The 15,512-nt window shown below is 45.6% G+C and overlaps 1 protein-coding gene across 8 annotated transcripts in view; it reads right to left on the bottom strand.

Annotated features, from left to right (window-relative positions):
- TERT (telomerase reverse transcriptase) overlaps positions 1–15,512 on the bottom strand; it is a 505,909-nt gene that overhangs the window by 243,516 nt on the left and 246,881 nt on the right. For 7 of the 8 annotated variants that reach the window (XM_075586351.1, XM_075586357.1, XM_075586358.1 and 4 more), the window contains exon 5: positions 6,444–6,626. The exons of the other annotated variant lie outside the window; for it this stretch is intronic. In XM_075586351.1, coding sequence (XP_075442466.1) covers positions 6,444–6,626 — 183 coding nt within the window. The remainder of the gene's footprint in view (positions 1–6,443; positions 6,627–15,512) is intronic. 8 annotated transcript variants of the gene reach the window in all.

Genomic DNA, 15,512 nt, shown 5'->3' with positions numbered 1-15,512 from the left:
TAACAGGGGAGTTATCCCTGTTCAAGTAATGTGCCTCTAATCCAGTAGTGTGGTGGTTAACTGCTGGTAGTCAATTAACAAACACCACCTGCCTGATTAGATTGCTTACAAAAGCCTGTCTTTTGAGACAGTAAGTGAGACTCCTTTGCTCATACCTGAGCTGAACTTGGAGACAGAGCAGAGATTGTCTTTGACTCTCACAACTTGTCTTGAGCCCTACCAGAAGACACAGCAGAGCTGCTTTCAAGACACAGGGGAAAATTCTAAACCTGAATGCTGACACACCGTGAGGAAAAGGGAGCTGAACCAGGGACAGAGAAGATTTTCCCTCCAAACCACAAAGAACAGATGAGACTTTTATTTACAAGACTTTTTATATCTGTTCATTTCATGCTATATGTTTGGGGCTGGAAGACATGCTTATCTAAGGGCGTTGTGAACCGCATAGTATTTCATTAGAAATACTCCCAAGTGAATAGAAGCTTTGTTTACCCCTTGTTTGGATGGTTTCCTGATGTGAAAAGGCGCAATAAAAAGGCTTATTTAATTTCACCCTAATCAGTCTCCCTTGCATACCCCTGTGAGCGTCCGCCTACAGCCACGAATCTGAGCTGCTAAGGGTTCCATACAAAGGGCAAACAGGAGGTGGGATAATGGGCACCCCTGTCTCGTGCCACTTTTAATTTGGAATTGGGCAGATGGAAAGCCCTGGTGTATGACCTTAGCAGTAGGGCATGAGTAAAGTGCCATAATCGCTTCACTCACCCTTTCCCCAAATCCAAACGCCCCGAACGTCTCTTTTAAATACGACCAGTCGATCCTGTCGAACGCTTTTTCGGCATCCAGACTTACAGTAACATCATAATTTGTGATTTTCCACTGTTAGCCAATTCTATCAGATCAATGATTCGTCGGGTATTATCCGCTGCTTGAATACCTTTAATAAATCCGACTTGATCTGGATGTATCAGTCTGGGCAGGATCTGACTTAGTCTATTGGCCAGCAGTTTGGCATAGATTTTAATGTCAGTATTAATCAGGGAGATTGGTCTATAGCTTTTGCATTCCAGCGGATCTTTGCCTAATTTATGGATTAGTGATATAGACGCCCGGAGCATCTCTCCGGGGATTGGGGCTCCTGCCAATATTGCGTTAAACATTCGGAGCAGCCTTGGGGTAAGCACTTTGCGAAACTTTTTATAGTACAGCCCCGAGAAGCAATCCGGGCCCGGGGCCTTTGATGGTTTCAATTCTTTTATTACCGTGGCTAGTTCCTCCACAGTGAAATCCGCCCCTATGCTCTCTCTTTCTGCCTCAGCGAGCTTTGCCAAATTTGAGTTTGCTAGGAAATCTCCTAGTGACTTACTCGTTTTTGTGGTATGTGCCACTTTCTCACCGTTGTATAAAGATTCATAGAATTTACCAAATTCATTAACTATGATTTTAGGATTGGCTGAGGTGGAGCCTGATTTCAATCTAATCGCTTGGATATTGTAGTTGGTTTGTCTGTTACGTAGCAGACTGGCCAGCATCGTATCTGGTCTGTTAGCCTTTTCGTAAAATTTCCTATTGGACCAACATAACGAATTGTCTGCCCTGGACGTCAAAAGCATATTTAATTCAATCTTAGTATCTTTCAAATCCTTGAAGACCTGCGGATCTGGGTGTTTTTTATGTCTCTCAGATAGGGAGCTTAATTTAGACTGAAGGGTGATAATTTTAACGTCCCTTTCCCGCTTGCGTCTCGCCGCGACACTTATCAATGTGCCTCTGAGGGTCGCCTTGTGAGCCTCCCATAGAGTTAACTGGGATTCCACAGAGCCTGTGTTGATTTCAAAGAATTGGTTAATTTCTTTACCAATGTGTTCGCATATATCAGGGATTTTTAAGAGGGATTCATTGAGTTTCCAATTTGCTCCCAGTCTGCCATGTTTAATTTGGTTATACCTTAGCTCAATAGGTGCATGGTCTGACCATGAAATATCATGGATTACTGCACGGGCGACCAGCGGGACCAGTCTACTAGAGACGAAGAAGTAGTCGATTCTACTATATGAGTTGTGAGGATGGGAGTAAAACGTGTAATCTCTCTCCAGCGGGTGCAACTCTCTCCAAATATCCGCTAGATGGTTTTTCCGGAGGCCTGAAGTCAGGGAGAGTCTCGCTTTTTTGTTACTCTCTTTTTGGGTGCTGGATCTATCTAGTGCTGGCTGAAGGGCTATGTTAAAATCCCCTGCAATAATAATATGGCCCTGTGCAAAGGTATTCAGGGTTTGGAAGAAGGTATCAAATATTTTTGCGTCTTGCTCGCAGGGAGCGTACACGGCTGCTAGGGTAATAGCTTGCTCATGTATGGAACCCGTTAGGATGATGTAGCAACCTTCTTTATCTTTTTTAACTGTTTTAACGTTAAAGGGTATCTTGTTGTGGAAAAGTATAGCGATTCCCTTCTTTTTTTCAGGGGCTGATGAGAGGAAGAACTGCGAGTATTGCTTATCCATGAAACGGGGGGCACTTTTGTCTCTAAAATTAGTTTCTTGGCGCATCAATATGTCGGCACCCCGCCTTTTATATTCTGTAAATGCTATCTTGCGTTTCAAGGGGCTGTTGAAACCCTTTACGTTATGTGAAATGATGTTAAGGGCCATCTAGTGATAGTGGGTGTGTAGGGCGTATCATGAGCCATAGTCTTACCCCGTTCCTAGGGCTGAGATATCCGTCTGATGGATTGACTGATGATGTGGTGATGTCTTTACCGCATATTCCCTTGCCGTCCGCTCCTCTTTCCTCTGGGGGGGAGTGGGGGAAATGGGAAGCCAGGGCCCAGGGAGGGGGGACACATGAAGGTAGGAAGGGGCAGGGAAACATATAACACATAACGAACAAAAAGACAAAAATGACAGCGTAAATAGTGTGTTTCTGATAGTGAATATACATAGAATTGAGAAGATCTCATTTGGGGTGGACCCAGAGAGATCCTTATGCCCATAGGTATGGCCTGGCAGACCGTCCGTAACGGTGGACTTGTCTGTGTCCTGAGGGACCAGCCTCCTAGGGACTGGAATATGGCCCATTACCGGGAAACGGGTCGAGATAGGAGAAGCCTGCAGCGGGGGTAGTCCCCGCCAGCGCATCCTAAAGCATTATTTATATAAATTTGTACCAGCAATACATCAACTAATAACTTTTGTAGATAATAAAAACTTTTACAAACACCTCAAACGACTTATATCAAGGGAAAACATTCAGAGGGGTATCGTGAGTAACTATAGGGGTGCGTGAGAAATCCCACTTCTAAACCTCCCCTCTGAATCTTGCATACCTTAACCTTTACCCCTATATGACATTTCTGTGTTAAGCCTAACTACATCCTAACCTGTGGCTAACTTGAACTCCGCCTAGCATCCGTCCCCCAAACCTCTCGGTCTGATTTGATTGTATTCTGCAGCCCTTTTGTCCCCCCCCCCGCCTTCCTGTCTCTCCCCCCCCCTCACTTCTTGTCTCCCCCCCTCCCTTCTTGTCTCCCCACCCTCCTGCCTTCTTGTCTCTGCCCCCCTCCTTGTCTCTCCCCCCTCCTCCTACCTTCTTGTCTCTCCCCCCTCCTGCCTTCTTGTCTCTCTCTCCCCTCCTGTCTTCTTGTCTCTCTCCCCCCCCTCCTGCCTTCTTGTCTCTCCCCCCCCCTCCCCTCCTTCTTGTCTCTCTCCCCCCTCCCCTCCTTCTTGTCTCTCTCCCCCCTCCCCTCCTTCTTGTCTCTCTCCTCCCTCCCCTCCTTCTTGTCTCTCTCCCCCCTCCCCTCCTTCTTGTCTCTCTCCCCCCCTCCCCTCCTTCTTGTCTCTCTCCCCCCCTCCCCTCCTGCCTTCTTGTCTCTCTCCCCCCCTCGAGCGCCGTCCGTCCGTGACTTCGTGCGCATGCACGTGTCCGTGCCCGCCCGTGCCAACGCAGGAAGCGGAGGGGGCAGGACCGGAAGAGGGGAGGCCGCCATCTTGGAGGTGGCTGTCGGAAGCGCGGCCAGCAGGCCCGCGCCTCTCCTCGGAGGCACCCGCTCAGCCCAGGAGGGAAGACGGCCGCCCCTCCAGAGTCCGCGGCATATCGCCAGGCACATCCCGTCCATGCCCGCGCTGGATGCCGGAAGCAGAGGGGGCGGGACCGGAAGAAGGGGGGTGGCCTCCATCTTGGAGGTGGCTGCCGATCGTGTCGGAGGCGCAACCATCGGGTCCGCGCCACTCCTCTGAGGTTCCCGCTCAGCCCAGAAGGAAGGAGGGAAGATGGCCGCCCTTCCAAAATCCGTGACGGATCGCCAGGTACGTCCATGACGACGCCTCCCGGCGGTCCGTCTGCGTTCTGGGCCTTCCGATTGGGGCTGTAGTGATGTCTTATCTAGGCGAGTCAGGGGTAGCTCAGCATCCCAGGAGTGTCTTTTTTGGCCATCGGGGTATGTTACAGGTTTGGCTGACGTGTATTAATCTTTAGCTTTTAGCTTTGGTGGGGGGTGGCCACGGAACCAACCCTTCTCCAGGTCGTCACCGGAGCCTCCCCCCCCCTTGAGGAAGCACGTGGGGAGGACCCAGGGGACCCCGAAGACCGCTCAAGTCCCAACCTGCGCAGAAAAGCATCACCATCCTCTGGTCTTCTTAAGGTATGTGGTGTGCCACTTTTTATCACAAGCAGAGTGAAGGGGAACAGCCAGCGATACTTTATGGTGTTGTCCCGCAGCGCTTTTGTGACCGGCCATAAATTCCTCCTCCTGGCCAAAAATCTTGAAATACTTGAAACTGGACCTCGTCAAATTCAGTATACTTTTGGTTCCTGGTATTTTGGGATATGGTTTCCTTCGTTTTAAAAAAATGGAAACGGACAATAATGTCTCTGGGGGGGTCCCCTTGTTGGGGGCAGGAACGGAGCGCCCTATGGCACCTATCCAGGTGTCTATCTGTTTCAGATCCGTCTGGGATTAGGTGTTCAACCCAGCGTGTGATGAAGTCCTCTGGGTCTGTTACAGCATCCGGCACCCCCGATACAGAGGTTGTTTCTCCTGTCCCTGTTGTCGGAGTCTTCCAACTGTTCCCCCATCTCCCGCACCTGGGCTGACAGGGAGGCGGACTCAGCTTTAGTTTGCTGCAGGGCTGATATAGTTTCGTCTGATTTTACCTCCAATGTGTTGGTCCGTTCTCCCAGGGCGTCCAGATCTTTGCGCAGGGCCCATAGTTCAGACTTGAAAAATGTCCTCATCTCCCCACATAATTCTTTTATGTCCTTAACCCTGGCCCACTCCTGGTCTCCAGCTCCTGAGGGTTGTCTGTTAGCCCCCGGTTCTGTGTCCATGCATGTCCGTCTCGTCGTTGGGCAATTGGGGGGGAGGTCTGTCCTTGTTCCTGCTCTCCTTGTTTTTCCCACCCGTCGCCATTGCTGCAGGGGACTTGCAAGGGGTTTTATGGAAGTAGCTTGCTACTGAAGTGACTTTTCTGCCCCTTCTTGTGGTCAGCGGCATCCCCCGCTGTTCAGATACTTGAGGGTGTCTTTTTGTAAATTTTCGTGCCAAAAATGCAGATATTTAGTTAATTGTTTGCACTGACGGGCTGGAGCTCAGTTATCAAGCATCCATGCACCACAGCTCCCAGGCTCCGCCGAAATCTTCTAGTTTAAGATAATTGAGACCCATCCTCAAAAAAGGAAAAGGGCATATTCTGTAAGATTACAGTTTGAAAGAGGCAGTACAACCTAGTAAGTAAAAATCATTGTGTGTGCCTTATTTAAAAAGGAATCCCTCCCGCTCAAGGTAACGGTTTTACTATGTAAAGAAATATGTTTGCATTTCTGTGGAAACACTGGATTGAAGCATACAGTAGCAGCTTCTTATCATAATTATTTTGCAAACATAATCATATCATTAGAAGTCAAACAAAGACCTGACCAGAAACTACAATTTCCCTGTGGGGTTTAAGGACTGCAAACAGCCACATCACCAAAAGATAATAGATGGAGATTATAATTGTTATTTTTTTTTTTACATACATATAAAGCATTCACCATGGAAATGTTGTTTTAAAAAAATATTGCATCCAGTGCGCTCATTTGCATGTCATTACCCAGAATCTGTGTCTGTAGTTTATTCATTGTATAACATAAGATAATTGTATGTTTTTATGGGGTCTATTCCAGATACGTAAATGTATTAATTAACTAATTTTATCTGCTAGGACTCATGTAGGAAATTTACTTTTGACTCAAAGGCATTGACAAGATAGCTTTTATTGATTTTTTTATGTGGACTCCTTAAAAAGTAACAATACCAACTATCATGCAATATAGCTCCAAAAGAATAATGAATCAAGTATTTTTTCATGGACAATTCAGGAGTCAAGAGATGTCTTCTACAGGCATATTCTTTTTGACATACAAAGTAAACAATGTCTTGCAGAAAAATACCAGCTAGCTGGACATACCTTCACAAAATAAAATTTGGCTTTTTCAGCTTTTGATTCTTGAACCTCGAGCACAAATCGCCTCCAAGTCTTATAGATATCATCCAAACCAAATACAGAGGAGCCCACCAAGCTGGAAGTTCTGCTACGCTCATAGTTCAGAACGCTAAAGAGATTTCTGACTTGAGTGTTGAAATGCTGTATCTGAAAGAAATCAGATAAATTAACTAAAAACGTTTCAAAGCTAAATCTTTCAAACATTGTTAGATGGTACACTTACACTTGAGTAATTAATGAAGAAGAAACCAATCCAAACGTGGCTAAATATACAGCTACAGGAGGGGGAGAAATAAACAAGAAGACGCAGGCATTTGCATTATTCAAGTCAAAAGAAATAGCCTTGTTAGTCCAGTTGCAATAGTTCAGAGTAGGCCTGTGGTTAATTTAAAAAAAAAAAAAACAATGCTGATAAAAAGGATAATGTCACGGGAGACCAGCACTTTTAACACCGGGATCACTATCACCAGACGGGACACGGTTGTTGAATAAAAAGGGTTAATTCTGGCAAGCCAGCAGATATACAAAATACACTATTACAGAGTACACTAAACAACTGAGGGACCAGGGGGAAAGACTCTAACCTTGACTAGGTGCAGGGGTCTGCTTCAGTAGGCTTACCCTGTCCGCTTCACGTCCTGGCTCCTCAGCGTGCTATTCTTACAATAGCACGTTCGAAAACCCCGCCACTCGGGTCTCCGTCAAACTACAGAGATAGCCTGGTCTGATCGGCAGCGCGCCTTACATAGCCCTTGGTAGCTATCTTTTCTATGAAGGAGCTGCCAGCTAATCAGAGCATGGATGGAGATGGTGCAGCCAATCTCCAGTCGGGGGCTCGTCCAGCTGAACCTGTCAGAGGAGGGGGCGTGCCTAGGTACTCAGGACCACCCCGTGATGATGGAGCTGCTGGCAAGCGGAAAGTTCGAACTGGCCAATGGAAACCGCGCCTACAGGCTCCGTCTCGGCAACGGCTACCCCTGGCCAGCCTTATACCGTCAGCTGGGTAGGCGCCTCAGAGTCTGCGAGGAACAAAGGCTCTCCCCGCTGAGAGCCCATCCCCAGACCTGATTGTCCGCAATTCCCCGCTCACCAAGTACCTAACACCTAGCAGCTCCCACACTTTGCTGGATCCGGCATTTTGATGCAAGCAATTCGGCTAAGTGAGTTATCAAGTCTGCTTGCATAGAAATTATCAAACATAAATCACAACACTTCACTGGCTAGCTGGGGGAATACAATTTACAGTGAATAAAGTGCTTTAAATACAAAGCATGTACATTCCCTGTTCCCCCACAATAAATACAAATGTAACCCATTCCAGGAAAGAGCATAATCACTGAAATCTGGAAGGAGGACAACATACAAAATGTGCCGGCCATATGAGCTTACATAGGTGGCGAGTTACACACGGTTTTAGGGGTAGCTTATTTTGTGAGATCAGTTACCCCTACCGTCACAGAGAATAAAAGTTATAGTTATCAGTAATACTCATCTTCAACCAGCTGAATTTGTTGCTAAACTAGCATATGTAAATCAGAAACAATTAGTACACACTTTCAAATAAACAACCATGTCAATATCTTGTGAAGCCACTTCCCAGTGCTGGAAGAAGGAACATCTCCATTGAAATGAATGGGGAAAAAAATATTCTCCAGCACAATTAAGTGGTTTCACAGAACATGGCCTAAGGTACTAAGAAGGTAAGCTTCCATAAGAAGGTAAGCAATATCAACCGAAAAAGATTTATAACACAGAAATCAGATCACTGATCAAATACATCGAAAAACTAAACTCACTAAACTCCAACTGTCTGCATTACTCTATTCCCCAGGTCAAGCAACACTGATTTACAAATATTTCTAAGTTTAACACCAGATGCAAAAACTAAGATAACCAAGGTAACCAAATAAGGTTCCAGCAGCACTGGGAGGGGGATGAGAGAGAAAGAGAGAGAGAAAGAAAGAGAGAGAAAGAAAGAGAAAGAAAGAGAGTGAGGGAGTATACAAGAGGTTAAAAAAAATTATCTCACTTTAGCAGACGAAAAGAACCACACTCTAGCTGGTAGGGTCTGCTAGCTGATTGGAAAGGGGAGGTTTAAAAGGAAGACAGAAGATTTCTTCCAGGCTGTCATTTTGCTCTCAACCTGTGAGGAAACAGGTTGCAGAGAGTCTGGCTGAGGGGAGAGCCTGAACTCCCTTTGTGTACCTAGAACTAAGGACTATTGTTTTTGTTGCAGACTTATGCCATTTACTTTCATTGTTTTATTCTCTGTGCAACTACAACCTGCTTCCCTGGTAAGGGAAATAAAGCACTTTTCATTGCCAGAAAGTGGTGTGTAAGCTCGTTTCTGACCATAACGACAAGGCCGCTCCATCACAGAGAGAAAGAGAGAAAGCGAGAGAATACATTTCTGACAATATGTTAGAAACCCAAAATCAATAAGTCCTCTTTTTTTGTTTCAGGGTGCATAATCATTTTGAGTTCAAAATTTTTTTTGTTCTTGGGTGCTTAAAACATCCATTTTAGGATCAACATTTTAAGATCCATTTATAGAATTATCTAGTTGTGAGAATTGATGTCACACTGATGTGCAGTACAGTATATTTTTCATGATGTTTAATTGTGTATCCAATACACCAATGTAGCATCCTTGGTCACATCCTTGCTGCATTGAATCATATACTGTATACCACATTCTTGTATGGGAAGCAGTACAGTACTTTAATATTGAACATTCTATTTGTGTGACTGGCTGCGAGATATTCACATATATGTTTTTTTTTTTAACGTTTGTAACATGTGATGTTGCATGGACTTGTACCCTTGTGTGTGTAACCATGCCTGGTTTGGCTACCAGTATGCCCTCCCTGACATGCAAGCCCTGGTAAGAGCAAACAGTGTCAGAACCAATTATGGGTTTTCCCCACAGAGGCAGCTCCCTTGAGTGACAGGGAGGAGGTGGGACAAGGCATGTGTTCTGCCCAATCACGGGTTCAGACCTTGTACCTTCCTCCCACTGTACTTAAGGAGTTGCACCACCCAAATTTAGCAGTGTCTCTACCGTTAAGAATGACAGATGTCACACAGGATTGCCTGAGAACTGGCCTTACCTGTTCCTCTTCCCCTTGGGGGAAGAGTGAGTGATTACCTTTCTCCTGTACCTGCTAGAGGGGCAGGGAAGAGCAAACTTTTGCAACTAATATTGACAGATTTATTATAAATCATTCTTCCTGGCAATGCACAGGTTATTAAGAATCTAGACTAGTGTTAGGGACCCTTGAAACGTGGTCTGCCGTGCAGTTGGCTCAAGGGCTTACAACAATTTGGCCAAAATGTTAAACTAAAAGACCATTTTATTTATTAGTTATTTATACATGTATATTTAGGCACTGTACCGTATATAATTTTTTCTGGATGTGCACTGAGCTTTGTCTGTGTTTTATGTTATGTCTCTGGTTTTAAATATATATATTGCCATGCTCAGTAGCACTCCTCTGTGAAACTTATATGCTTATATATATGTTGTGGGTATTTTGCGGGTTCAATATGAGCTTGTAGGTGTTCCAGAGGACCAATAAACCTGTTCCAGTTAAATCTATACTTCCTGCCTAGAGTGTGATCTTACTGGATGGGGAGAGGAATATGTTCTTCTGTGGGAGATTATCTCCATATTTCTGTAGCCTACAGTAGATGGAGGCGCTGTGTACCCAGGAATAAGCAATGGTAATGTACTCCAGAAACCTGTCCTGTTCTCCCCAACATCATCGGCGGAGACTCAGATCAACTGTGAGCCAGCAGGTTTGCACCATACACCGAGTAATGGCCAAATCTCCCAGAGGGCGGGGGAAGGAGCGTTACATGTGCATCCTAGATTTCATTAAGTTTTCTGTTAACTAATTTCTGTTTGAGTTCTGATACTTGCACACTTCACCCCCTCCTTCACCACACCCACTGCTCCCCTCCCAATACTGCTGACTGCTTGGTTCTTCACAATTCTCACTGTCCCATTCAAACAACTGTTTGTTTATTTACCATTCCTCTACCATTCCTGCTTTTCTTAGACTGTCATCTTGGTTTTTTCATATGCACCACTTTAGCTAGACCTGAGGAAGAGCTTAGAACTCTCAAAAGCTTATCATACAATATCAATGGTTAGTCCAAATCAAAACAAAAAAGTTATCACTTAATAATGAATGTTTTAATGTTGTAACTATTCTATTACAGTATGTAATATACACGTAGGCACCAGCAGTTTATACTTTTCGCTCGACTATCGATACACTGCTGCGGCAGCCTTTATTCTAACAAATCACCGTCTTGTTCCTGGAATGCGACGCTGTTCACCCGGAGCATGCCGCGTTCCTTTTGCATTCCCAGCCACGGGTCATGCCCGGCTGACGCGCGGTTGATGCGTTTATTGATAATGGTTCAGGATTTAATAGGCTGCAATGCTTCGCGTGTCCGCCAGATGGCAGAAATTCATGAATTGTAATGCAGTATATATATATACTGTATAACAACAACCTCTATAACCATAACATACACATACTGTATATGCACATCAATGATACTATAGGCCGGCGGGGGCGAGATGTGTTTGCAGCAGAGAGAGATCCGCTGCTCTCTCTGTGCAAACATCGGCACATTAAAAATGATTTAAAATACATTTTTATTCATAGTGTAGATGTGCAGGGGGTCTCTGGAGCTGAACCGCATTGGTTTCAGGCCCGGGTACCCCCTGCTTCCCGAGATACAGGCCCCTTTATGGGGTGCCAGTATCCCAGTGCATTTAAAGGTCCCGATCACGTGACCGCGGAATGTAAACAAAGCAGAGGGATACCGGCACCCCATAAAGGGGCCTGTATCTCGGGAAGCAGGGGGTCCCCGGACCTGAAACCAATGCGGTTCCGCTCCGGAGACCCTCTGCACATCTACAGAATGAATAAAACACCCATATCAATAAACACTCGTTCCTTACCTTTGCGGCTATGTGCTATGGTAACGAAGCAGCATGCATGTATTTTTAATAATATTGTACAGTGAGCAGGGGGTTCCCTGAGCCACAAATCAAAGCTCAGGGGACCCCCTGCTCCTGCACAATATAATTAAAATACAGAAATGCTGCTTCATTACCATAGCTGATAGCCGCTAAGGCAATGAAGGGGTTAACCCACCGTGCCCGCTTTATTGTGGGAAGCGGGGGTTGGTGAAGGGGGTTTTTGGCCCTTGGTGTGAGTTTAGGACTTGCGGGGGGTTGCGGGTGCACTTAACCCCTTCACGACCGTAGCAGTTAATACCGCTACGGTCATGAAGGGGTTAACCCCTCCCGCTACCCCCCCGCAAGCCCTAACAAACCACCGTTGGGGCTAATACCCCCTTCACCCACCCCCGCTACCCACAATAAAAAAAATTACACACAGCAGCCCCACAATAAATAAATCTAAATAAATAAATAAATACATGAATATAAATAAATAAATATATATATATATATTGTGACAGAAACCAGGGGATGGTAATAAATTCCGTATATAGGGCTCCCAGGATACTAGACAGTTTCTATCCTGTTTGGCCTGGGAGTGCAGCCTTATAATACATACACTCCATCCCACAGTTTGGCAAGCGCTGGAACTGAGGGATGAGAGATCCAGACCAGAGTTTGTCTGCTGCCTGATTTCTGTCACCTGTCATGCTAATTAGGAATCAGGTATGAAAGACTGATTTCCTGTTTGCTCTGGTCTCCCCACAAGAGCCAGGAGGCTGGAAGGCTGCTGAACTACAGAGGGGAGAAGCCTCTTCCCCAAACAGGTTCAATCTTTCTGTTCATTTGTGTAAGACTGCAAAAGTACCGTGTTTTGATGTTGGAAGTGGAAAAGCCACTTCCAACCCTGAGTCAGGGATATCTAAGTTAAGTTATCGCTCAGGTGAGCAGCTTTTGTTTTGATCTGTTTTCTGTTGTATGCACTGTGGCAGTCTCAGTGCCTGGGACTGAATAAACCAGGCATAGCCTGTTTAAAGGAACAGTACGTGACGCCTCATCATTTAACCTACCCTAAAAGACCGTGTTCTAAACAGTCCCGGACAAACGACGGAGCCCCGGAGTAAGCCGTTTGTCACAATATATATATATATATATATATATATATATATATATATATATATATATATATATATATAACAACAACTCCTATAACCCCTAACATACACATACTGTATATGCACATCAATGATACTATAGGCATGAATGTATTTTTAATAATATTGTACAGTGAGCAGGGGGTTCCCTGAGCCACAAATCAAAGCTCAGGGGACCCCCTGCTCCTGCACAATATTATTAAAATACAGAAATGCTGCTTCATTACCATAGCTGATAGCCGCTAAGGCAATGAAGGGTTAAGGCAGAATAGCATGTTTATTGGGGACATTTGCCCCTAATAAACATTAAAATAAACAACATACAGTACACTCCCTGTGTATTTAAAATACATAAACAACAATAAATACATTAAATACATATTTTTAACATAACTGTTCCCTTTTGGTTATAACCCCACCTCCTTGACTGTAATCTGTGTAAGGCCCCCTACCCCTAATTTGTCTGTTAAATCTCCCTGCCTTGACTGTAATCTGTGTAAGGCCCCCTCCCCCTAATTTGTCTGTTAAATCTCCCTGCCTGTGTTCCTGTGAGTGCAGTTTATGTAAATGTGGGGAGGGGGAGGGGGATCCCGATGTGCATATAATGCAGCGCCTCACTGCCAATGGCCCACCCCGTGAGGCCTAACCACCCTCACCCACTACCCACAAGGGAGGCCTACCCACATACCGTTGCCCCCTCCCAACCCCCCCATCCTGCCCATGGACCCTCCGCTGCTGCAAAACAGACACAAAAATTAAAACATCCAAGTAATGTCCCCTAACCCCTTAATCACCATAGCGGTTATTAACCGCTACAGTCATTAAGGGTTAACCCACCCTCACCCACCACTCAGGACGCCTACATACCCTCCCACACTAACCCCCCACCCCGTGAGGCCTAACCACCCTCACCCACTACCCACAAGGGAGGCCTACCCACATACCGTTGGGGAAACCCCCCCCCCACCCCCAGTACCCACAATAAAAACAATACAGTGACCCACAATAAACATCATTATATTTATTAAATACATTACCCACCCCCTGTGCCCCCCCAAAAATACAAGATTTATCCTTTTACAAACAGGGTTCATAACGCAGCCCCACGCGAGTCCCCGGTGGGCTGGCGGGGCACCTGACAGACCTACAGGGTACCAGCAGCCCTTTTCAAACAGGTTCTGGAGGCCTGCTGGTGGGTCCCGCCAGCACCATGGCCCCCAGGTGGTCTCCTTGGGTCACCGTGGGTCACAATTGGGTCCCCCACGGTAGGCCCAAGGATTTCTGGGAGCCCCAGGTCAGACCCACAGGTGTCTGCGGGGCCTCGGGTTGTTCCCACGGGGGTCTGGGGAACTCACGAGTGCTCACTACGGGTCTGCGGTGCCCCCACAGAAGTGGGACCACCGCTTCATCCCCGCACCTATGGGTCGGCGGTGCCCCCACAGATGTGAGGCCACCGCTTCATCCCCGCAGACTACGGGTTCGCGGTGCCCCCACAGATGTGAGGCCACCGCTTCATCCCCGCATGTGTCACCCGTGGAACCACCAGCCTGATACCCGTGAGATACCTGAGGAGGTCCCACGCAGAACCACGGAACAAACCCTGAATGTAAAAAAAATAAACCTGTCCTATCCATTCAATACATACACCCCCCCCCCAACACCTACAGTACAATAATGTGCAAAATAACTATTATCCAGATAAATAAAAATGATGACGTCACTTAAAGGCAATTAAAGCACAGCCAATCAGAGTGGCTTTGCTTCAATTGCCTTTAAGATGACGTCATGAAAAGAAACATGGCCGTTCTCACATGCTACGGTAGCCAGAGCGTGGGAACTCCATTCTTACTCTGATTGGCTCTAGTACCATGTGACAGAGGCTTGGGGGAGAACGGATGTGACGTCATTGAAAGCTTGTCACATGGTACTAGAGCCAATCAGAGTAGGGATGGAGTTCCCACGCTCTGATTGGCAACCGTACCATGTGAGGACGGCCATGTTTCTTTTCATGTCGTCATCTTAAAGGCAATTGAAGCAAAGCCATTCTGATTGGCTGTGCTTTCATTGCCTTTAAGTGACGTCATCATTTTTATTTATATCGGCCAAAACACATGGTTTTCACGGCCCAATCAGGGCCGTGGGAACCATATGACGAAAATGTGACGTCATAGGCCTTTAAAAGCCTATGTCGTCTCATTTTGAAGCCAGATGCCGAGGATGAAGGACCTCCTACAGAAGAAGGCCAGGGCATGGCCGAAGACGGGAAGAAGACCCCGCCCGGAAGAAGATAGAAGAAAGAAGAATACAGATGAAGATGGATTACAAATAGAAGACCCGTGGATTGATTTGGATTTTTAGTGTAATTTTTATTTTTTTATGGTTTATTATTTTATGGGTTCCTGTGCCTGGTGGATTGGTTCGTGAGTAAGCTGTTCAACGGGAGTCGGTGGGGCCAAGTAATGGTAAGTGAACTAAAGAAATGTATTTAATTGTGCTTGTAAATTTTTTTAAAGTTTTATTTAACATGTGTATTTATTTATTTGTGGTATATCAGTTCTTGCCACTGTATGTATGTATGTATACTGTATATGTCTAGAGAGATATATACATACAGGGTAAGAAATGTTGTTATTTTAAAAGCTTGATTTGATGTGTTTTAAATTAATTTGGCATGCTGCTATGCTTCAATGTGTGTACAGTATAATGTTTTTTTACAATTAGATAGATGTAATCCTTGGTATTGTATTGTGTGCTTGTGGTCAGGGTTAGCCTTGGTTTTAAATTTTGTATTCTGGTTGGTACTTATATTTTTTCACATGCTAAATTGTTCTGCTCCAGGCTTGAATTAGTTAATTGTTTAATTGTTCGGGATGGACTGTCAATTGTTTAGGGATGTAA

This window comes from Ascaphus truei, chromosome 2 (assembly GCF_040206685.1).
Source record: "Ascaphus truei isolate aAscTru1 chromosome 2, aAscTru1.hap1, whole genome shotgun sequence".
In the NCBI taxonomy this organism is placed as follows: domain Eukaryota; kingdom Metazoa; phylum Chordata; class Amphibia; order Anura; family Ascaphidae; genus Ascaphus; species Ascaphus truei.
The sequence above is the reverse complement of the archived record's forward strand: the minus strand, read 5'-3'. Positions and strand labels throughout refer to the sequence as shown.